At 40.5% G+C, this 24,949-nt stretch overlaps 4 protein-coding genes across 4 annotated transcripts; 1 reads left to right on the forward strand and 3 right to left on the reverse strand.

The window, feature by feature from the left end:
- Positions 1-293: 293 nt before the first annotated feature.
- On the reverse strand, positions 294-11,641 carry sacs2 (sacsin molecular chaperone 2). The gene has a single exon (XM_084725304.1). It carries the CDS (start codon positions 11,624-11,626, stop codon positions 638-640), a length of 10,989 nt encoding a protein of 3,662 aa, XP_084581430.1. The 5' UTR covers positions 11,627-11,641; the 3' UTR covers positions 294-637.
- Positions 11,642-13,002: 1,361 nt separating this feature from the next.
- LOC146323079 (sacsin-like) lies at positions 13,003-14,430 on the reverse strand. The gene has a single exon (XM_084723895.1). The coding sequence runs from the start codon at positions 14,314-14,316 to the stop codon at positions 13,003-13,005; it is 1,314 nt and encodes a 437-aa protein (XP_084580021.1). The 5' UTR covers positions 14,317-14,430.
- Positions 14,431-14,504: 74 nt separating this feature from the next.
- On the reverse strand, positions 14,505-18,608 carry LOC146323080 (sacsin-like). The gene is made up of 4 exons (XM_084723896.1): positions 18,580-18,608; positions 17,307-17,394; positions 16,527-16,638; positions 14,505-14,695 (listed from the first exon to the last, which is right to left on the reverse strand). The coding sequence occupies exons 1-4, from the start codon at positions 18,606-18,608 to the stop codon at positions 14,505-14,507; spliced, it is 420 nt and encodes a 139-aa protein (XP_084580022.1).
- A 1,872-nt stretch (positions 18,609-20,480) lies between these two features.
- On the forward strand, positions 20,481-24,783 carry LOC146323081 (uncharacterized). Its single transcript, XM_084724105.1, has 2 exons — positions 20,481-20,647; positions 23,482-24,783. Exon 2 carries the CDS (start codon positions 23,535-23,537, stop codon positions 24,570-24,572), a length of 1,038 nt encoding a protein of 345 aa, XP_084580231.1. The 5' UTR covers positions 20,481-20,647; positions 23,482-23,534; the 3' UTR covers positions 24,573-24,783.
- Positions 24,784-24,949: the final 166 nt, after the last annotated feature.

Consider the following 24,949-nt stretch of genomic DNA (forward strand, 5'->3'; position numbering starts at 1 on the left):
AGGCCTATACACTGAAAAAAAGTATATTTTATTTAATAACCAAGTTGTGCACTGATTATATCGGTCATCAGTGAGTAGCTATAAATGTTTACAAAACTGCAGTAAAACCTTTAATACTTGCAAACTCCTTACAGATTCATACAGTGATGATATTGGTCCTCAGTGTGGAGTCATACATGTTTACATGGCAAAAAACAAAACACAAAACAAAAATGACTGATGTTTCATTTCATAACAAAGTCATACAATAATTATCTTGTACCTTAGTGAGTAGTAAATATTTATAGTAGGCCTACACATTGCAAAAAAACAAAACATATATTATTTCATAACCTAGTTGTAACCTGATTATATCGGCCATCAGTGAGTAGTTATAAATGTTTACAAACCTGCAAAAAAAAAAAACTTTGATACTTGCATTTTCATAACAAATTCATACAGTGATTATACTGGTCATCAGTAGGTAGTTATAACTGTTTACAAAACGGCAGAAAAGTGGGGTTTTCTTCAGTAAAGAATCATAAATAAAAAAAACTTTTTTCATTTCATAAATCAGACATTTCCTATCCCTCATGCAGTTGTTTCAATAAACTTAATCTGACTCTGCCAACATGACATGTTTGTCTGTCTTGAATCCTTAATTCACATACGCCTCGACTTTAGTGAGAAGCTCAGATGCCTTGGTCAGTGCTAACTGTTCATTCTCTGACTTGAACTGTCCATTTGGAATATGGGGAAATGGATGGCATTTGGGATACTGAGTCTTTTTGGGGTCCACTCCCAGCCTCTTCAGATTTTCCACAATTTGAGGAAGATCTCTCAGCTGGCTGCTGTAAATGGAAACCTTTGCAGCAATGGCTGAAATTGAGCTGCTACTGGGATGCTGACCATGTCTTTTATACTCAGCAGCGATTAGGGACTTTTCCACTGCTTGATGGATTTTGAACAGACACCACTCTGTGCTCCCCCCACCAGTGTCTTTGTAAGCTGCATTTAGATCACAGCGAGCCTGTCTACACCAGCGCTGGGCCTCTGGTCTGTCCGGCCTCGGGACATCTTTGTTATGGCTCCAAAAGTTATAGGACTGTTGGCGTCTGGAGAATCTCTCCCGGCTATCTCTGTGATGCCTGGCCTCCTGATTCCATTGCCTAAAAAAGTCGCTAAAATCTGAGCTTCCCCTTGGATATGAAGAGCCTGCACTTTTGCCATTGCCTTTGCCTGTACCTTTGCCTTTGCTGAGCTCATCAATTTGATTCTGCAAGTATTTGAATGCCTCTGTGGCAAGCAAGACACAGTCAGGGTTTTTGTCAGGATGCCATCTCAGGTACAGTCGTTTGATGGCCTTATGCCTCTCCTCCTTAGGAAGAGCCCAGACCTCTGCCAAACATTTGTCAATTTCCCTTTTAGCTTCATCAATAGAGGTTGGTGTGGATCTCGTAGATGAGGAACTTGTAGTTGATGGTTTGGAAGAATGTGGCACAGACCCCGCTAGTGGCTCCAGCTCCATGCAAGTAGACTCAGCAGATGTGGTCCTCCCTTGAGCTTCTCTTTCTTTTGGTCGTTTAATCTGATACAGGTCAAGACAGCTGACGTCAATTGGCTCCTCCTCTCCGATGTCTATTTTGTATCGCCTTGTGTATGGTCCAGAGTCCCCAGGCAGTTCTTCAACAATAACTGCATAAATGTACTTGTCGTTAGTGTTGTAGCCAACATATTCCCCCTCTTCAAAGTTATTGAGGCAGTTCATGTCCAGACTGTCATGCCATTCCTCTGGAATATCTGTTCCAGGGGCTGGTGGATGGAAGAGGAAGGTTTCGCTTTCAGCACTGTCATGGATCCCATTCTTAGCCAGAACTTTTTGAACATCTTGCAGACTGTCACACGTGAGAAGTTCTCCAATGACTGTGAGGTGACTTGATGCAATCCTGTTAGCTAAAAGAGCATTAATCTCCTTTGTCAAGGTCATATTGATGTAATTTATCACCTTGAAATTCCTGCCATTGTTGTGCTTCAAGTAAAAGATGCAACCTTGTTCCGCTCGTTTGACAAAAACATCAGTTTCTGTGGCAGTTTTGTGTAGTGGCTTTTTATCCACCCAAAGCTCTGTTTTCAGGTTTTGGCAGCAGACAATCTGAATGCTGCCAAAAGTCTTCTCACACATTGTAGTAGCATCCTCTTGTGTTATTTCTCCCTCAGACTGCTCTCTGATAAGGCAAATCAGTCCATGTCTGAATTCTGCTGAGGACAGGTGTGTGTCAAACCAATTACGAAATTCGCAGTCAGTGTCCAGCTCACAGAGCTGCATGTGTGACTCCACTACTTTCTCCTCAGTGACTTGAGACAACATGTGAGGCTGAAACTTCTGAGGCAGCAACTGCAGCAACCGTTGATGCTCATAGTAGTCACTTCCCAAATAACATTCACTGAGTTTTTTAAGCAACAGGAACTTATTCTCCAGGGCTTCCTCCAATCTTTTGATCTCAAACACAGTATCATTGTAGTAGAGTGTGCATGATGGGTATAATTTACCATCTACTGCAGGAAGATACAGTGTCTTTACAGCATCATCGAGGCACTGGTTTCTTTGTGTTTTGATCAACTTAAAAAAATGTTCAACAGCACGTTTCACAGTTTTCTGTTGGTTTGGATTTAGTTGTTGTTTATCGCAGGAATCAGCATGAACTGCTGCCAGAACATTACAATACTGCACTGCAGTAGGTCTTTCCTTTACACCAATTTTCTTGAAGAACTCTGCGAACTGGGTATACTCCAGAGAAATGTTGTACAAATACGGTCTAAACTCAAGGGCATTTTCGAGCAAGAGACACATATCATCAGTCCTCACAAGTGCTTTGTCTTTTTCAACCAACACAACAGGAAGACCAGCCAGTGGTTGGCTTTCAAATGCATTTGCTGACAGGTAGGTATATGAACTTCGAAACACATGAGCACGGGTTTTGATCAGATCTTTTGTTTCACACAGTGACTGACAGATGTTGCTCATGTTACGAGTTACACAGTGTGAAGGTGGTTGATCAAAGGCTCCTACATTTTTTAGAATTTCTCTGATCTTCTGTGACATATAAACTGGTACATGTACAATTGGCATGGTAGTCCAAATCAGTTCTTGGTGTGTAGAACTGCTTTCGATCAGAGATCCTCTGATCTTAACAGCAGTTGTCTCAGCAGCAAATGGTGGGTGATAGTTGCACAGTTCTTTTCGAATTATCACAGGAAAAATAAACTTGATGTCTGCTATGCTCTCCAACAACTTTTTGTCTTTGTTTTCCCCAACAAAATTCAAGGCTGCTTTGAAAACTGATGATGATTTCTTCTTCAGCTCTGCAAATTGAACGTTTCTTTTGGCTTCTGCTTCCAGTTGGTTTGCAAAATCTATTATGTCATCTTTGGACACAACATGCCTCATTCCAAGTTTTCTGAGTAACTGTTTCAGTCGTTCTGTTGCGAATACATCTCTTCCACACAACTCAGTCCAAAATCTCTCAGGCACAAATCTCTCTTGGGGCAACATTTTCTTGAACAGCTCAACACTCTCATCAAAGTAGTATGATGCCATCTCCAATCTGCCTTGAGAATTGCGAATCAGTTTCACTGTCTTCATTGAGGAGATGATTTTGTCCTCATAGTCACAGTATTTTGAGTCACATTGTAGTAACGGCATCAGTTTGAGGCAGTGAAGCAGATGACTCTCTGTGAGAGTGTGTACAACAGGCAGAATGAACTTCATGAAATACTCCAAATCAGTCAAGATTTGGATATTCAATATTGCTGCCAGACTGTTATTCTCTGTAGTGGGTTTGAGAAAAATGTTGTTGCTGTTAGCCAGGATGAACAAATCTGGAAATGTCATTGAGTGTGTGCTGTTGAGGACAAATACCCCTTTGTGTTCATCAATCCTCACATGGTCGCCATGTATTGTTTCAAATACTGGTAAGGATTTGAGCTTTGTCTGATACTCTTGTTTGTTTTTGGACTTGGACACTCCATCCTGCAGGAAACGCTGAAGCTCTTTCTTCTCATCAGTGGAAAGCTGGGAAAACTCTGGGTGTTTAATGTTGTAGACTTGGTCCAACACAGAGATTTTATCATTCACATCCATAAGTTCGGGGTGTAGAAGTGCGAAGCGTAGCTGTATGTCTACAAGTACCTTAGAGAAGAATACAGTGTCAAGCTTCATAAAACCAAGTTTAAAGAGGATGCCTGATATGTCCATTTCTGAGGAGCTGTAAATCACACTTGGCATGGCTCTCATTGTTTGCAGGAGGTGCTTGTTTTTTAACCTTGGACATACAACAGGTAGGATGCAGCAATCACTGAAGAGCTGCCTCACATCACTTAGTGACAGACTTTGTTTATCATCACTGGATGTAGCTGATTTAATCTGACTTGTTAAGAACGTCCAAAGATCTTTCAGCCACTTCAGTATTGTCTCATTGGGGACATGAAGACCACTGTGTGGATCAACTTCACAGTTCTGAAGAAGACGTTGAATTATGGGCTTCAGATATTCAGCTGCACAGGGAAGTGTCAAACTTTTGACAAGGTTCATAGATTGTAGAACATCAATGTGGGCGTTGTTTGTCTTATAATCTGCAAATTGTTCCTCGTACCCAAAGAACAGACTTTCATGTCTTGATATCAGGTTTGGAGATTTGGAGTTAAACACTCTTAAAACTTTGTCTCTTGTAAGAAGAAGTGGAAGCCCATTGATTAAACTGGAATCGTCCTTGGTAATCTTCTTCAAGCCTGGTTTAAACTCGCTTAAGCAGAAACTCAAGAGCTTTGAACATCTTGTTTCATCTTTGATCAGAGTGGCAGTTATGTGCAGGGGTAAATCCTGGTCTGTTTGGGTTGGATCATTGAGGGGCTTTTCTCTCAGGAAAGTCTGCACAGTTGTAGGATTCACATCTTTAACGTTGATGCCAGCAGATTTGAAACTGTGCCAAACTCTTTCCATAGAATAAGGAACCAATGCCATTCCAAGATCTTCCAAAATGCAATTAATCTCATCACTTCCTAGGTGTGTCAGGTAAGGTGCTTTAGTTGACTCAGTTTCTCTGACATTACACCAGTCAAAAGAGTACTGCTTAATTTCTCGGTTTGCAATTAGTCGTGTTGAACTCCTCAACACTGGAATCACATTGAGGCCTCTTTCTTTGATTGATCTGTATACCTCATGTATCATGTCATGCCAATCCTGACCAACATCTTTTGAGACACTTGGCCAAAAACACAAGTATGAGGTACTTAAGTATGACTCGGCTTTCTTATCTGCAATGTTACAGCTGATGTGATGAAGGAGATCTGCATACAGTGGAGCAATAACATTTTGTTTCAAAGATTCATTCCAGTTAGATTTTAGACTCTGCCCATCTTCCTTCCAAAGGTCTCTCCTGGCAGAATCTACCTCAAAGTTTGCATTGACATGCACTGGCAGCCCAGTTTTCCCTGGCAATGGAAGTGAACAAAAGGCTTGTCCATTGAAATTCTTATGGCTGGATGTTTCTAGACTCTTGCTGATCTTTATGCTCACACGTGCTGCTATTGCTGCATGAGGAAGTTTGTCTGATAGTGTTAGTTCTCTTCCGCCACTGTTTTTGAATGTGCCAAACTGTTCTGCAATGATCCATTTGCTTTGTCCTTTATCTGAAGTTGAAATGATGGTTCCATAAATTTCCTTGTGAGCTGGTCCTTGTTTGTCTGATTGTAGCGCATTTTGTTGAAGTTTCACAAATGCATCCTTTCTGTCTCTGCTTGTCTGTGGTATACTTTTTTCAACCACAAAGACGGTTTTGAGTTCCTCTGAATGTTCATTGATTTCATGGACTTGTATTTTGCAGATGTGTTTCAGAAACAGAATTAGTCCTTCAGGATCTTCAGAGAGGGCAGAGCAGAGTTCGTTCATGTCTTTGTCAGTGACTTCCTGCTTTGATATTTTCGAGCTGTTTGTCATGGAACCTATCCTGAGAGGTAATCTGAACATGGTGCCCTCTTTAAGAGGAAATTTGTCAGGAAGAAAGGATTTGTAGACATCCATGTACATGTTCTTGAAAGTGTCAGGAAGGTGATAGCCAATGCCAGCTGGTGCTTTGTCTGAATGACTTTCAATGTATTCTTGATTGGGATCAGAAATGCAGAGTGATTCATCTCCAGTTAGGATTGAGGGGCAGTCAGTGAGGTGGTAAACAGAGTTGAATCCCACTCCGTACTTTCCTATCTTCCCTGGAGAGTTGCGCTTTCCTCCCTCTCCCAGCTGCTGAATGCCAGCCAGGTCAGCGTCAGAAAACACTTTGTTGTTGAACACACACAGTGCTGGACCCTGCAGAGGGTTCCATTTATCCCCAAAAGTTTTTTCTTTGCCATGCTGTCGTTTGTCCCAAACAAAGTGAATTTCTGTTGCCTCTGCATCATCAGCATTTTGAATAAGCTCTTTCAGGATATCCTTCTTTGATGGATAGTCTTTTATTATGTTATTAATTCGAACAGGTAGTTGTTCCTGCTGCTCAAAGTGAAAAGCAAATGGTGACATGTCCACTATGTGGTTTTGCAGAGTATGATGCCTGGTAGTTTTGATTCCAAAGTGGCGAGCCATAACACGTGGGATATTCTCGTGGCATAATGTGACATCTGAAGCAACTGGCATCCACGGGCTGTCATTGTAAAACATCTCACTTGCGGGTTGTAAAACACCATGTTGATTGGGTATCAGACAGTCGCCCATCACTTTCTCTTTGGACTCGTATATCCCTTTGTTCAAAATTGTGAGGCAAATAGAGAGATCTCTCTTTGGGAGGGCTTTGCTGCCATGTTGAAAGTACAACTTCTGGAGCACAGTCAGAAACTGGCTGACTGTAAAACATTTTTCAACACCCACACTTTCCCAGAGCCTCCTGAAGGAAGTGAAAGCAGGTGGAAGTACATAGAGGTGGGGTTTTGCTTCAAATTGCTCATTTTCTGCTACATGGTTCACATTCACAAATGTACTGTCAACAAGAATGAATGGGAATGAATTTGCCCTCTCTGAAATGAAAGTAGAATCCTCAGAATCAATAAGCCATTGATCCAGAAACTTGTAGCATTCGTATGCTATTTTGTGTAGCATAGATTTGTCAGTTGATTGAGACTGCTTATATGCTTCTTGCAGCTGCTGAAGCACTGTCTCAGGACTTGGACTGTTGTGAACTCCCAGCATCTGCAGGACTGGATCACTGTTGTGTATTTTCAGATTGGTATGATCCAGCACACGTTCTGTCATGTTAACAAGCAGGGTGCATTTGTCACTAAAAATATTAGTGGGCCGTCCAAGTGTTACATTTATTTTCATTTTTGTATCACCAGGGGGAAATGCTGGAAGAAATTCAGTCATCCTAAGTGTTTCCCAGTGGTGAGAGTCTTTGTCATGCAAGTGATTCTTCATAAGTTCAAGAAGGCACTTCAAATGCACATATGCTTTCTTTTTGTCAGTGCTCCAGGTTTTGGTGATTGTGCCTGTTTTTTCTGTGATCTCCTCCAATGGGAGATCATCATCTGCCATTCCAAGGTTCCTCAAGCGCTGAATCCTTTTTGGGGAGCCAAAGTCATTTTTGGTACCACCAAGCAAGCGTCCCTCTTCTGGTTCAAAAAGACAGGCCACTTTCCCTGATGGATTCACAAGTTTCTTGATGTACTGGAGCTGCCCACCTTTTGTAGGGATGCATGGATAGGAGACCAGTAGATTGTCAAGTTCTTTGATGTTAAGGTCAATAGCATGCAGTACAAGAGTGTCTCTGCTCTGTGGGTCCATGGTGCCAAGGTTGTTAAACACTACTTCTTGGTAAAACTTCTCCCAGTTCCATGTTCTGTTCTGTAAAACCTCCTCTTGGCCAGCCTGTTTAAAGCTATTTCTCAACCACAATGGAAGAGTGACAACAAAGTTGGGTGCTTTCGCATGTTTCTTGCATACCTGCACTGCAAGTGCATTGATGTCTTTATCCTCTTCAATGCTCTCGTCCAGAAATATGGCACTGTTCATTGAGCACCAATGTTCACCATCACTAAAGAGCTCTGGACCAATGGAGTGCTGGGCAATGGCGGAATAAAATGCATCCACCAAAGGCTTGAAAGTCTCGCTCACTTTCTCTCTGTCAGGCCAAAAAGTGTGATAACTGTAAGACTCCAGTTGCTTGTTTTGAGACATTTTCTTTAATACCAAGAGTGCAGTAACATAAGCTGTTGCAACAGGATCCTGGAGAAGGGCTTTGTTCCAGTCATGTTTCACTCCAGTCTCCCACAGACCTTTCCGGTTGCTTGTCACAGCAAATGTTCCATTTACATTGACTGGAAGACCTGTGTGAATGGAAAGTGGAAGGAAGCAAAATGCCTGTCCAACAAGAGCTGTTTGTGACGGAGCCATTTTTCCAGTTTCTGGATCATTTTGCAAAGGCACAGCAATCCCCCCGATAGGCAAAGAGAACTTGGCTTGCTTGTTTTCTTGAAGGGCCATTTTCAACGACTGTTGTGTCCCAAAGCAGTTGTACAGGAGCCAGGACTGGACTTCAGTGACACCAGATTGCTGACTGGTTATTTGGACAATGTTGGCTGTGCAGCAGTCAATGACTTCTTTGCATTTTCTGTCGAGTTTCATCAGTGATTTCTCAGCTTGAAGCTGCTTTGACACACTGGTTTCATCAGGAATCCTCATTGTACTTTCAGTCGTTTTGGAGGTGGTGAGGACGGTTTCTATTTTGTCATCTCTTGGTGGAGTTGATACATCTTTTGATAGACTTTGCAGAGACAATGTGTGGATGTTCTTCAGAAACAGCAGGTGAATTTGTGAATTTTCAGTTAAATGATGTTGAAAAGCAGCGATGTTGTGTTTGTGATACACCTTTGTGCTTATTTCTGACATGTGGGCCTCTTCTTCAGTTCGGAAAGGTAGTTTGATCAGAGTGCCAGGGTAGGGTTCAGGGGAACTTTGTGTAGTGAAATTACAACCAAATATGCGTTCATATGGTCCAAATTGACCAGGAAAACAACGGAAAAGGTGCTGGTGAGAGAGATTCAGCTTGATTCCAGGATTTGTTTTATGTTTGATGTGCTTCTTAAGGTGAGTTACATTTGGATCAAGTATGAGAAGACTGTTGCCACTGAGGATAGAAGGAACATCCGTCACATGATACACAGTGTTGAATCCAAGTCCAAACTTCCCAATTTTTTCCACCTTGTTTTCCTTTGAGGCAGAGCCAACTCTGACAATGTTTGCCCAATCCTCAGCTGTGAACTGCTCATTATTAAATGCCCAAAGACAAGGTCCCTGACAGAGGGTCATGTCAGGGTCAATGAGACTTTCAGGGTTATCTTTGTGCTCTCTGAAATCCACCAAGAATTTACAGGCTTCTGCGCCAGCATCCTCTGCATTTTGAATGAGCTCTTTAAAAATGTCACTGTCTTCATCATACTCTTTAAGAATGTTTTTAATCCTCATTGTTATCGGTTCAGATTGTCCACACTGTTCAATTCCAATTAATTCTGGATCGAGGATGTAGGTACTGAGAAATCTGATGTTCAACCATTCAGCCGTTGCTTTTGGGATTTCCTCATGTACAACATGAATTTCCTCCTGGCTGTACTCAAGCTCATTCAACCCATTTTTGCTTACATCACAGAAGACTGCTGTTGACAGTGGCTTAAGCGTATATTGTTCACCGTCTATGAGGACTGGCACCGGGATGTCATCCTGAACTGTCTTTTTCTCTCTCCCCAGCCAGTTAAGAATTTCTATTGACACTTTTATCTCAGAAGAACTTGCAAATGGCTGTTGCCTTCCTTCAATGGTTTGCTGGAGAGAATGAAGAATGCCTACAATTTCATCATCTGTGAGCGATGTTCTCAGGCCAAACGTCTGGAGCAACCTCTTGTATGGCAGGAATTCATCTGGCACCTTCCCAATGTAAGAGCTCAGATCTAGATTACGTGGGTAGTCTAGAACCAGATCCTGTGGTGATACAAACTGGTTGCGGCTCCACAGCCAGCGTGTGTCCTTGCTCATGATTTTTGCAAATTCAGAGATGTGGTCTTGCATGTGCTCGTAAATGCTACGCAGCTTCCTTTTGAAATCCACATTTGTGTCAGGATCAGCCATTTTCTGTGCTTTCGATGTCAAGACCGACAAATTCTCCATCACCTTCTCAGCTGGGGGCAGGCGTTTGAGACCAAGTTTGTCTGCAACTCTGTCGCTGAACATTCCCACCAGAGGCATTACATGCCCAACAATGTTTTCATACATAGAATGTCTCATTTCATCTGGACAGAAGAAACCTTTCTGAGATTTGTCATCGCAGTGTCTTTTGTCATCAAAGGATGCAGCACATGGGACCCATTTTAGCATTCTGAGGCGATGAAGCTGGTCATTAGAAAACTTTGACAGGAGATCAGTAGTATCCAACATTTTCAAGAGCACTTGTGCTCTTTTGAGAGCCTCAGTCTGAGAGTCAACATCCAGTTGGTCAATCAGTGTGGCAGCATGCAACAAGTGCTCAGGTCGAACATCAGCTTCTTTATTTAGCAATCCAAGATCTGTTAGACTTTTAAGCATCTGTGGTGTTTGAGTGTATAAAGGCGGGGGGAAGAAATCTGACTCAAAAATGACTTTGAAAGTTTCAACTGTTGGATCAAAAAAGCTTGAGGTCTTTCTCAGCTCTCCATTAACTTCAATGAAGTTCAAGTCCTTACATTTGTGCTTCAAGGTCTGATTTTGAGAGAAAAGGACAGCACCATGCCGTAAAATCCAAGTCATGATCTTCTTGGTGTCTTCTTTTTTGCAACTTCCACTCTTAATACAGTCAGTGAGGAGAACAGCTGCTTCAGCTGTGTCCAAGAGTTTAACTTTGAGCAGCTGTAACAGTCTGTGATCAGCCTGAGTTGCACACTGCACAACTGAATCAGGCATAGGAAACTCTGTTGGTATGCTTGGACCAGAAGTTAGACGCACAGCTTGTTTTGATTGAGCTGCAACACAGGATCCTTTCATTGTCTGAAAAAGAGGCAACTTCGAGAGTAAATCTTTCTCTTTGGCAGCAAGAGAATCCAGACGAGAGAGATAGTCAATCAGTTGTTCTCGTTCTCTCTGAGAAGCAGTCTTGAGGTCTCTGATGAGACCCTGAGAATCTAAATTCATCAAGACTTTCATGACACTCCTTGGAGATGGGCACAGCACATAAGAGTCTAGGTCTTCGTGCTTGAGCCAGTCATTTCCTTTCACCACTGTGCCACCGACTTTGTTCACCAACTGAGCTATGTCTTCTGGCAAGGTAATCTGCTTGCTTTTCTGAAAAATGAGGGTCGTGTTCTGCTCTAGTCTTGCTAGCGATACACGTTGACTGACAGACAGGGAACTGACCGGTATTAATGGCATCCCAGTAAAATTACTTAACTTTTTGAAGTGAGTGTTGAGAAATTTCCAGAATTCTTGGAGCCAGTCTAAAGGGGGATGTTGACCGTTGCTGATGTCCCAGGTAACAAGCCCTGTGCTCATCGTCTTCCAGTCCTGGGGCAAATACCTCCTTGTGTATTCAACCACCTTCTGTGCATCGATGTTGATGACCTTGAATAAATCTGAAAAATACATTTTTGAAAGATAAATAGAAATTCATATGTTGTGTGAAAACATGCAAATGACAGATGAAAATAACTTTTAAATCAATGTATTCAATAAAATGACATCCCTACTTTTTGTGGCGAGTTCTTTCAGGTGAGTACTGCAGGCTGGACTGAGATCATCTGGGATGAAGAGGTGTTTGCAGCATGGTAGCAAGACTCTGCACAAAGGATAAGTTTGTTCATTGTGCATGTAATGTAAACAAGAACATTTGCATATAATTTTAGTGCACACTGAGTTACCAAAAAATATATTTTGATACTGAAATCTAAATCCAGTCCAACCAAGATGAAATATTAGTAACTGTCAAATCAATCAAGTAAATGTGAGCTGATCAGTACCAATGATCCAAACACTGGATTTGGGTAACAACTGCCAACATTTAACTTAATGTGATATAACTGCTTTACATTACATTTAATGATTATATTTTTAGCCAATTGATTTAATATAGTCTATAGTGTAATTAAGAATTAAGAGTAAATTCAAAATACAATCATCCTAATTCAGGTTAATATATACATATATGTTTGATATATTTGTATTTTTTCATGTATAGTTATTTATAATTATTAAAGTTGGGGGTGAAAGTTTACTGTTTCTGTGTCCTGAAGTCATTTTGTAACAGAAATAATGTTTATTATGAATTGTAAATAAATATTGTAAATAAATTGTAAAATATCCCGACTCAATTACATATCTTAGTCACAAGTGTTAGTCACTTTTGAGGGATCAATGCAAAAAAGTGTTTCCAATGTACATATTCTATATTCCATGTATTATGTCCTGGATAAAGAATATTGGCTGATTTTTTCCACACACTAATATCGGTATCAACCCCAAAAATCCAGTATTGGCTGGGCTCTAATAAGAGCAGTTGAAACTGGGATGTGGAACCACACCTACAACATTTACCTTATAACCATGATATTTAAAGTTGCACGAATCAATATTTTTATATAACAAATTATTAAATGTTTCATGTAAAAGGGGTCACTTGCAATGACATGTCCACGGTACATAAATGCCAAACTCTGCATCCCTCTCAGTTTTACAGAACACTTTTGGCATCTTTCAGCTCATTGTTTTTATTTTATCAGTTGCACCTTTAATGATTTGATGCAACGCTCTCATCAAACCCTTTTCAGTGTTGACGGCTCTGGAAACTGAAATCCACAATCCACAACCAGGCCCATTTAGGGCCTTAAAAGTGTTTGGAATTAATTTAAATTCAAATTTGAAATATTGTATTTTCAAGTTTTTGTAGACTTTCCTGATACTGCGTTTGAATTGGTTGGATGGTTGTGGTTGGATAATTATTAAAAAAGAACAACAACCAAGAAACCCTACCTTGGAAATTCTCTGCTGTCGATTAGAGCTGTGTCCTCCTCTCTGTTTGTGAAAGACCTGAAAGAGCCATCGCTGAGTGGAAGCAGCTGAAGACCCTCAAGTTCTCTGTATTTTCCATCACTCAGGATGTACTCCAAAAGACGGAGTTTGTCATCTTTAGAGAGGATGTGCAAGTTAAACCTGCGGAGAATGTTCCTTAGGAAAGTTGGAGTCACTTGTTTTAAGGTGTCATGGCGTGGATAGGCTTCCTTTATAGCTCTTTCTACCTTTCCTGGTAAAGTGACTAGATTTTCTCCGCAGGAAATCAAAGTCCTTTTAATGGCGGCCAGTGTTTCAGAGCTTGTCGGGCCATTGCAGGGGAACACGGCTTCTGATGGAGGGATAAACCTTCTCTCATCTTTGGCAAGAGAAAGGACAGCCACATTCTGTCTGAATAAGTGTTGAAGAACATCCAGGGCAACAGCATACCATTTGTCTTTGTGCTTTACCCGGGCGATGTCTGGCCACAGATCGTACACGGAAGAGACCGGCAGAATAGATTCTTGGGCAAGTTTGATAGCATCTTGAATGATCATGAGGTATGCCTGCGGGAGAACTTCCTTCATGAGCAACTCATTCCACACAGCATGTTCATCATGTTTCTGGTCTTCTTCTTGCCACTTGATGTGTCTTCTGTTGTCTGTGAGGCCGAAGCACGCGTTGACATACACCGGGAGTCCTGTCTTGTTGGATTCATTGTTTGGGAGGGGGAGAAAGCAGCTCAGTCTACTTTCACTGCAGTCTCTCTTCTCACCACAAGGGAACGCCAGGTCAACTTGAGGGAAAAAGCTCAACTTTTTTGCGAGCGAATCAAGATGTTCTACATTGCCCTCCTTCATGGTACATGTTGTTACGAGCCACTTTGTTTTTTTGTGGTCTTCTGAGTTGAGGGTTATCAATTTGAACCTTGTTGAACCCTCAACGATTGACTCGTCTTCTGTCTTCAAAACCCTGTCTGTCTGGACTGAGGATTTCACTTCGAGTCTGGTGTTGACAGTGCCATGTACGCTGATGTGTATCAAGGACACAGAGGTCACATTTTTCAGGAACAGGAGGCTCAAGTCTGCATCTGCGATGAAGCTATCAAAAAGCTCAACCACCTTATTGGAGTCATACAGGTTATCTGAAATATCTGATGCCTTGTTGCGCAAGGGGAATCTGAAAATTGTCCCATCAAATTTCTGATCCTCTGTGATGACTTTTGACCATTCTTGTCTGCTTACAAGTGAAACTATATCTCGAAAGGGTTGGAACTGATCGTGCATAGTCATCAGAGCTTCTTGGTCTTCTGGATCATCCAGAAACCACCGAAAACCTGCCTCTCTGTCTCCAAATATGTTTTCTTGGGGGTCCAGGAAGCCAAGGTGTCCTGAACTGAATATGCTCGGCACATCTGTGAAAAAAGTGAAATAGATATTGTCACATTTATTTACTACACATGTTCTCTTAAGACTAAAACTTAAACCGAGAATATATATGTGTGGTAAATGTATAATGTTTCACCTGTTATGTGGTAAACAGAGTTGAAGCCGATTCCAAACCTCCCGACTTTGTTTGGGTCGTTGCGCTTGACGCTCCTCCCTGTCTTCTGAATTCCTTCCCAGTCCTCCTCAGTGAACCCTGCATTGTTGTAGGCGTAGAGAGCAGGACCTTTGCAAAAAAAAAAAAAAATTAATTTAGTAAACTAAATTAGACTAAAATTAGTCCCAAAGAACCAGGGGAACCAGGGGACAAATACCCTGCCTTGTTTGAATTTCTTTAAAACAAGCACAGATGCTCTTTCTGAGCTAAGCTCACGATGCAGCGACAGCGCTGCTGCAAAACAGTGTCAAGGAGGGAACTATTTTGGTGGAACACTTGCACATCAGGAGGCAGGCTTAGGCATTAAACTGGCAAAATCACCCCAACAGAAAAGAAAACTGCCGCTGGTTTGTTTAAGTTTGTATCATTAGTGTCCCAGGCGCTAATTTGTCATTTTCAGCGTGTAGGTTGCAGCTTGGAGCTTGTTGTTGTTTCCTGAGGTCTTAGACAGCAGATGCCACAATGCTGACCGAAAACCAAGCAAACCAATGGCAGGCTTATAACCACACTGTGCATCCAGTGAGTCAGACAATGAGAACCAAGATAAAAATGAATTTCTATATTTTATTTTACACACGTTCTCTTTAGCCAGCCACGATGGACTATGGGGAGAAAACCCATGAAAACAAACAGAACATACAAACTCCTGTCACTGGACTACCTCCTATTTGCTCCATTTTCTATATTTTTTAGCCAAAAATAATGTAACACTTTATTTGAAGGAAGGTCATTATACTGTCATAACCATGCCATGACACCTGTCATGAACATGAAGGAGTCTTTATGAGGATTTATGACTGCTGTCATCAAGTATTTGCTATGACAACTTGACATTAACCAGACCAACAACGTTTTTGTCTTTGTTATGACTAGAGATGCATGTATTTTTGTCAGCCAATACTGATAATAATAATAATTATCTGCTTCTCATGGCCAATACCGGTAAGGTAACCAATAATTTCTCATTTTTGTATTTTAAAAATAAGTTTATATAACCTGTAGTTTATGCACACCTGAGCATAAGAAAGACTAAAATGTAGTGAGCAAAAATGCATGATTTAATATTCTATAACTCTGAACCAAATCTAACTGACATCACTGTGACAACAAAAACAAAGAACAGTTCTGACTCTGGAAATGTTCATTTATTTTTTCAATTAGCACGTCAAAAAAATCTCAAATGTACTTTGGCTTTAATAGAGCATTTTACCTAAGATATTATATGTGATATCTATCAGCTAACAGACACCAACTGATATAAACCAAAAGAGCTGAATAGGCTAATAATTTATCAATACCAAAATTTATTGTGCATCCCTAGTTAGGACCAGACTTTTATCTTAAACAGACTACATCCAGAAGATGTTAAAACTTCTTTTTTTTTAAAGTCTTAATAACATTTTAAATTAATGAATTATTTTACTCTGGAGCTCATGAATAAAGTAGCTCTGAGTGAGACATTTCACTTCCTTCTCCTGTCTTCATCCCTCTGTTGAGAGTTGAACATGCACAGCACCGACCACACAGAGTGAGATACACCATCGCTGAGGCTGACAATGGCCAGTTTGACCGCAGGGAATAAAGAACTGATTTGGTTTTCTTATTGGGTTTGGCTCCTGGCACCCTGAAATTGAATCAGCTAATTAGGCCGCTAGCTCCTCAGCTAACTGAGCTGACTGGCTAACACTAGCTACCGATAATAGCAGACTGTGCTCTGTTGTCAAACTGACAATAACATTTAATGACATCTTTATGACACGTCCAAATGGTACCACTTCACTTGAAGTGCAGTACAGTATTCATGACACCGGTGCAAAACATTTGACAGTGTAATAAATATGTTATAGCAGATGATGATAAGCAGGTTAGAACATTGCTATCCTCTGATTATCTTGCATACCTTGGAATTCTCCCAGTTCTTTAGTCCAAAGGCTCTCAGTCCCATAGCTTCTCTCATCATGGATGAAAACCACCTCTGTGGCTTCAGCATCATCTGCATTTTGAATCAGCTCCTGTTGACCAATAAAAACAATGACCATTAACAGATCACAGCAGACCAAAGCTAAAACTCTGCATGGCTGCCAGTGTGTCAGCCTCCAAATCCGACAACACAATTGATATAAAGACAGCCTCAAAAATTCAGGTATTCAGGCAGGCTGGGTATATGACATCATAAACCTATGGAACCAATCCCGCTAATCGAGGGGCTGGCACTATATGTATAATTAGCAGTGGTGCTCAGCCCACAGGAGAAGCCAGAAAACAAACAGCGTATGAAACAAAACCAACTGATCTGGCTTATCCAGAAAGAAAACGTCAATAGTCAGGTCAGAGTGAAGGCAGAAGTCATTTTTGTCAGAAACTGTGCAAATTAAAAGAATAAAGAAAAATGGCCAAATTCCTCTGTGTGACCCTAATATTAGAAATATTTGGTTGAGCCATGAGCAAGTCTTAAACAAGCTTTGTCTTTTAGTTATTCTCATTTAAAATCTCTCTAAATCTAAGAAATTACCCATTTTTAGGATGAAAAATAAGTAGCATTAACTCGTTTTTGCAACCATGGTGATCACATCAAAAGAAAGAGACTACAGAATACAGGTGTGTACAATTGGCTAGGAAAAGAGGAAATTTTATATGAAGTAATTATTATAACCAGTATTTGACAGAGCATTGTACCAACCTTTAAAATTTGTCCACCATCTGGATACCGACGTAGAATATCTTTCAGGTAGTCTATGAAGGGTGGAGCTGTTGCCCCGAAGGACGTCCTAAACAAAGCAGGAGTAAAGAGAAAGTTCAAATTCACACAGCGAGTCCTCCTGAGCCTTGTAAGTGGTTATTAAACCATCATGTATTTTTATTATCTCTAATCTGTCATGCAATTAAAGTCATTCAGTGAAATAATGTATTGATTAAGTATTAATGTGTTTATAATGTGCTCATGAGTCATATAAACATGAGCCCTATCTTATCTTATTAGTTGCTGGTTTAATTTTACATTGTAAAAAAAATCATACATGAATTTAGTGGAATTAACTGAACTTTTTCAAAAAGTTTCATTTATTCAAGTTAATTAAACTTTCTAAAATTTCTACATCTTCTTTTCAGAACACTGCAGAACGTGAATGAATGTACTGTACAATGAACTGTTAAATACAATGTAAATTTCTTCAGAAACATGATCAGCATATCAGCAAACTTCCCAGCATGCATTGTTTGAGAGTTAAATCTCTCTTGAGACCTTTATTTTTTTTCATAGTTTGAAGAAAACATGGAAATGGAAATTGTTGTGTATCTGCAGCAGCTGTATGTTCTTTGTGTGAAATAAAGAAATGATTCTTCAACTAAGAAAATATAAAAGGAAAACAAATTTCAAGAACAAATGAATTGATATCGTTTGACTAAAAAAGTTTGCTTAGAATTGTGAGCTAAACTTTTTCAGCGTATTCATTATTATGCATGTATTTGAATATTATGCAACAGGTTTCTTCAAATAAATACAAAGTTTGTATAATGTGTTGTTCTTGATTATTTCTGTTCACATGATAGGTTTGACACACAACACTAATGCAAGTGTCATTTCTCTCACCATCAAATCTGATCATTTGCATGAATACTATGATTTAAAGATTTTATAGGGAGTGTTTAGGTCCAGTGGTTAATGTGACATATATCCACCAATAACATTCAGTACAGTATGATGTGTGGTGCTTGGGAGAGTCCAAAATTAAGACGTTACACTTTAATTGGATATTTTTCTTCAGTAAGGCACTATATGTTGCAAAAAGAAAGAAAAAAAAATCAAGGCAGTAGGCAGTCCTCTGACTGTAAATGACATAATTTCATGTTTCTTAATTGTCAGTAACTCTGATGTAGCTTCAGTGCACAACTTGGGTCATAATAGCGTGTTCCTCAATTTCCTTGCAAGTGCAAACAAACAAGGAGCCACTCACCGACTCTTTTTCTTTGACTTCGAACTCATCGTTCCTTGGTTGGATGCTGTAAGACAGTGACACAAAGCTGTTAAGCAAGTCAAGCAGGATAAAACTCCTTATAAATACATACATACAGCTGATTTTTTTCTTTTAATACTAAAAAAAACTACAAATTTGGGAATTATTGGATACTGTATGTACTGAACTGACTGCTTTATTATCATTTTAGTAGTCCAAGTCTCATACTCTTTCTTAGACAGTAAATTCAAAATATTTTTAAACATCAGCTCATGAGCATGAGTATGCAAAAATACAGAGAAAAGCAAGTAAACTGGTACAGAAAAAAAGGAAAAGGGAGAACATGTTCTGTATTGATTTGTATTATTAATTCTGTACTTGTTCTTCTCTGTACTAGTTTACAAATTTACTTCTCAGCATGTTTGACCACATGAACTCTAAGTGCACAGTTCAGATTACACATGCATGGGCGTTAACTGATTTATAGTCTTTTATTACACACACTGACACCAGATAAAAACTAAGAGAACAGAAATCAAATCATTTTGCTGAGTCACCCTGCCGAAATTGGTGTTTGTATGTATAGTTGCCTGTGGACTCGTCAAACCAAATATTGTGAATTTCTAATGCTATAAACTATTTTAGTTCATGCAGGGTTGTCAGGTTTTATGAATTCTTTGTTTCATGGAAGTATCATCATTTTACTGTGTACTCCACAGCATGCAGGCAGGTGCAGGAGTAAAATTATAGTCTATAATAATCATTTACTGTACACTTTTCTTAACAGATGATTGACTAAGATCTTCCACATCCAGCTTTTCTCTGGATTTTCACCACTGAATGGCCTGAATTTGATCCTGAGGCTCTTATACTGATTGTCTAACTTACTGTTCTAAAATTACAATTGTTCGAGACTCAGTTTGCCTTTCTGGTAAACTGCCACCAAACCAGGAAATGACTGAAAAAATAAATGGGGGATTAAACGTGCAAAAGAACACAATACACATATAAATCAATGCTGAATAAAGTATAAGAAACAATACTTTTTTTTTCTGGCATTAAAATAAATTTCCCCTCATACTATTCTCCATTTTTGTCCAGCCATTTCCAACCCATGAAATGCATTTTTTTTTTTTTTTTTTTGGTGAGAAATCTAAATACTAACATAAGTATTAACGTGAGTCATCACAGTATTGGCAAATATAATGGATTCAGAGCTTTAAGTATTTTGTTTCTCAAGTCATGGATTAGTTTCCAATTTCCTCTGGCATTCAAATAAATCTTGCCTCGGTCTATTGGCCATTTTTGCAACTATGATAACAACAACAACAATAATAATAATAATGATAATAATTGCACAGTAATAAATTCTCATTACCTCAGTCATGTTTGTTGAAGAGTCTCATCTGTTCTGCTGCTGCTGTCAGGCTGAACTCTGGATGCTGCATCACTTCTTCAGTTTATAAAGGCTGCTGATGTCCAACCCACACGTTGTTTCCAGTCACATTCTCGCAAGTTTCTTTCGTTTTCAACAAAATTCGGGTGTCACTCAGCATGAAACGAAACTTAAGGATGCAACAGCATCGTAGCAAATCTAGGCCCGTTTCCACCGCCATCTCCAAATGAAACGAAACTCTTCTGTCAAGGGGAGTAAACATCATTTCCGTGGAGAGCGTCTGTCCTCAGATGACCAATTAAACCGGTCTAAGCGCCAAAATGCGGCTCCACGGGCCATTAGATCCCGATCCTGTCATATTTATTTGCACACACATCACCTTTATCAGGGATGATTCACACTCAGCTTAGTTTGAAAGTTGTATTTTCCCCTCATCGGTTTTGTGCATCTTATAAACTGCCGACATGATCAGTTATTCCGCCACTCGCTAGATGATGCTGCAGCGCAGTTTAATCCCGCAGACCGAGCAGCGTCTTGCAGGAAAGAGCAGGAGACGAAACACGATCCAACAATCACTCCATTGTTATCAGGTTCCGTTGTTGAGATGTTTAACAGCGCTTGCGACATAATTACTTTCGATACGTGCACGTTTACTTTGCACGAATGTCCACGGTATGTAACATCTATGTTTGTGTGTTATTACCATGCATGTACCCGCGAGTTACCTCCTCCTCATTGTTCAGGGCGAAGCAAGGCCTAACTGTACCGTGCATTACAGCTGATTGGTTGCTAAGCTAGTGTATTTGTGTTTTACAGATTTGCATGTCGGATTGTGATCTGTCTGTTTGTTCAGTTCTGCAGCCCGCGTAATCAGATGATCTTTGGTACTGCCGTGCACTGACAAATAGTAGGGGAGACCAGGAGCAATTGTAACATTTCATTTTCCCTCACAGCTCGGAGACGTCCTGAAACACACTAGTCATCTTTTGATGCAAGAAACATGTGCACTAATTCATGATACTATAGTTTTAACAATAGGGACAAAACTGCAACATTGAATATAATGTGAGAAGGGGCAGTTGTATCACTGAAAAAATAAGTCATGCTACAGAGCTCAGCAGTGAGGTTCAGGAAGTGAAAATCCCATTCATATTCTGCACAGAAGATTTAGATTAACAGTCAAGATATTATAACCGTCCAATGTGGACTTGTCACGAGCTATGAGATTGTTAAAGTGTTAGTTAAAGTCTGTTGAGAAGTCAAGAATGATATCAACTGAACATTTTATCAGTCCCTCCAGGATTTTGCAGACTGTTTTGAGGATTTTTACGAACTAAAATGCCTAATTTTATGGCAGCTTTTCTCAAACATTGCAGTGCAGTGTTGCAGTGTTTTTCTGAATTTTTTTGCAGCCTCAGAGAATATACAGGAAATGACTGGCATCTTGCTACATCACATACTTAAGTCTACCACACCCTGATAGTTAAGAAGTAAAGTGATCTTGATTTGAAGCAGAGATCACCCTGCTGTTCTGTGATCCTCTTTTAATTTCTGTCTGTTGTAATGTTTGTAACTCCTATTTTTCAGTGATATATGAATGACATTTGTTATTCTTAACCACACACAGATGTCTTAAAATATTCAATGCACAACATAAGACTACTATTTCTAGTGTTAAATATTACAATTACACATAAAATTAAGAATTTCTACAACATGTGGTGTTTGTTGTCAAAACTAAGAGCCAATCGGAGCCTGTCAGCTCATTTATCAGGTGTTAGCCGAGTGTTTACAGGTGGTGGAGAATGACTATGTCGCCTGGCTCTAAAAACTGCAGCAGCCGTGATCTCGCAAGGTTATCGTTGCTCACATGTGCATGATGTCAGAGCAAGTCGGGGTCAAGTCAGACACAAATCTAACCGGCATGCGTGGTGCTGTGATCACCGCTGATTGATTATTAAAAAGACAGTAAATATGGTATAAAGTGTGATGTAACAGCTGCTAGGTTTTGTTTGTCTGTTATTTTTCTTCAGACACATGCTGGAGGCTGCAAGTAGGCAAGTTTACAGAGAAAAAAGTAGTTGAAATATCAATCTAATCTTAAAATTGTGACACCAGTCCCTTACTTAACCCACCAAATAAAGTAGTCACATTCCTGTTGTAGTATCTAATAAGGTTACTTCAGATTTAAAGTATTGTATGCATTCAAGATTAAAGTCTTTCTCTTATTGCAGAAACCTTGGCAACTGTTCTCGTGGCAACTCAATTTTAATTATTTGAAATGAGGTAACAGTAATTTTTCATTTAAATTAAGTGAAATGTGTTCAGTTTCTACCAGAAAAGTGTGGGCCTTGTGGCCCGGGGGTTATTGCAACACAGTGTTACAACTCCTACATATATTCGCACAGTTTGTTAATTTTTAACAAATAACCCAGAGATAAAATTGATCCAGTTAAAAGTTGCAGTCCACTAAACTTTAGACAGCATAAGAAAAACACTGTAAATCAGCTAACAAATCAGCTGTCCTTAGCCCAGTGATCTTAATGTGTAAACTCAGATCTGTGACCTTATATTTTGGTTCGCTTAAAGTAGATATCTTCTTAGTTAATTATCTACCTAAACATAGACAAAAACTACACAGACAAATCATGAACTATATGTTACCAGTTGTTAGTAAAGTTTATATAAATGAATGGAAACAACTTCCCTGAAATCTCAAGTACCAGATTAATTTGACTCCAGGCTGCTGCTTTTGGTTAAAAGTTTCTTAACTATGGTTGGTAAAATCATGCAGCTCTAGGTGTCCAGCAACAGTCAGCAGTGATTTCTCCTCCTTGACTGTTATTTCTAAGCACCTCTAGACTTTGTTATCACCACAGAGGGGTCATGTTTCAATGAGAAAGAAATGTTAATGACACTAGTATCGTGACAACACGCTTTTGTTAACCGTGCTCCTGTAAAAAACATGTTCGTATTATTGGTGCACAAAATGTTTCCTGCCCATAGAAAACGAGTGGAAAAAGAAACCTCTCAATGCCAAAACAGTGCTCTGTCTGATTGGGTCCTGAGTGTCATCACTCTAGCTTGTTTCTGATTGAAGTAACTGAGTGTCTTGCAATAACACTCTATTGCAATTGCCCCTGGTCATAAAAAGATAAGATGATCTGTAATTACGCCTTTATTGTAATAGTAATAAAGCTGATGACCCCATCAGGGGTGGGGTGAGGTGAGGAATCCTCCCTTGCGGAGCAGGATGGCAGAGGGTTGGAGTGGGTGGGCGAGTGTTCTTAAAGAACGGTTGAGAGGGAGGCGTAATGAGTCTTGTAAAAAATCACAGCAGAATATTGTTGCCATTACGGTCTTTTTGTTTTTTTTTCTGGGTGTTGCTGATTAATGTGCTGCTGTTAATAAAGAGATTTAAATCGATAAAGCTGATGACATAGTGCATGTCTATTCTCAGCTGCACCACCGTGAAGCATTAACAAACGTGTGTTTATCACTTTCAGGTGTGTCAAAGAATGAAACCTCCTCCCAGCCCATTCTGCTTGTAGACACCACCATGCTGGATAAAACCAGTGATAAAGGCCAGCAGACTGGGACCTGCTCAGACTGTGGATGCACATTCAGCCTCCCACAGCCTGATTCGGACCCTGACTCGGCCAACACCTCCGCCTCTCCCGAACAGCAGAGCGCGGACAATGCAGACAGTCCTTCCAAATGTCCATCCTGCCAGGCGAGCAGCAGCCTCCCTAATGGCCGTCGTCCACACCGGCGCATCCGCCTGGATCCTCACAGCTGCAGCCTGTGCACCAAGACCTTCATCTCCTCCGCCCACCTGAGCCTTCACCTCGCCTCTCACAACAAGGAGAGGAAGTTCAGATGCAGCACCTGCGGCAAGTACTTCCATCAGTCGTCCCACCTGATGGCACACAAGATAATCCACAGCGGGGACAGGCCATTTAAATGCCCAGAGTGCGGTAAGACCTTCGGCCGCGCCTCACATCTGAAGACCCACCGTCGCCTCCACACGGGCGAGAAACCCTTCAAGTGCACCTTCTGCGACAAGTCGTTCACACAGAAGGCCGGGCTCCTGGCACATGTCCGTCTCCACACAGGGGAGCGGCCGTACAAGTGTGAGCAGTGTGGCGCAGGTTTTCGCTCTTTGCCACTCCTGCTCACTCACAAGGCTCAAGAGGCGTCTGCGCAGACCAAACCAGCACCAGCACCCGCACCCAACCAGCCCCAGACAACACAAAGTATTTCCGAGGATCTCAAGTGTGGCGTCTGCTGCCGCACCTTCGTCCGATCATCATATATCAGGCTGCACATACGCCTCAACAAAGGACAGCGGCCTTATCACTGCAAAGTGTGCAACAAGACCTTCGTCAAGCTGGATACGTTTGTCAACCACTGTGATAAACACTTGAGGCAGAAAAAGGAGAAAAACAAGGAGATGAAAGACAAAGTTGTTAAACCTCCGCTGTTTGTTCCACTTTCCAGACCTCCTTCACCTTCTGAGTCCTCACCCACTCAGCCTTTACCCTCAGAGGTCAACACACGCTCCAGATCAAAAGCAAAGACTAAAACAGAGCCATGACCACGAAGAGTGCATCGACTGAAAAAAAAAAAATCTCTTCGAAGGGACAGTTCACCCCCAAATCATTTTTTCCCTTTCCTGTAGTGGTACGTATCCATCTAGATCTGCAGAGATTTGGATATATCGGCTGTAGAGATGTCTGCCTTCTCTCCAGTATAATGGAACTAGATGGCACTCGGCTTGTGGTGCTCAAAGTAACAAAAACTACATTTGAAAATACATTACAATACAATACATTCAAATTCAAATGTTTCCAAGGCTTTCCAGCACCTGTACAAACCCTGTCTTGACTAACCGGGTCATGAAAGCAGACATCTCTACAGATGATATCTCCAAAACTCTGCAACTCACTCCAAAAAATAAATATAGATAAACAG

Source organism: Lutjanus erythropterus, chromosome 8 (assembly GCF_056507025.1).
Source record: "Lutjanus erythropterus isolate fLutEry1 chromosome 8, fLutEry1.hap2, whole genome shotgun sequence".
Taxonomy (NCBI): domain Eukaryota; kingdom Metazoa; phylum Chordata; class Actinopteri; order Lutjaniformes; family Lutjanidae; genus Lutjanus; species Lutjanus erythropterus.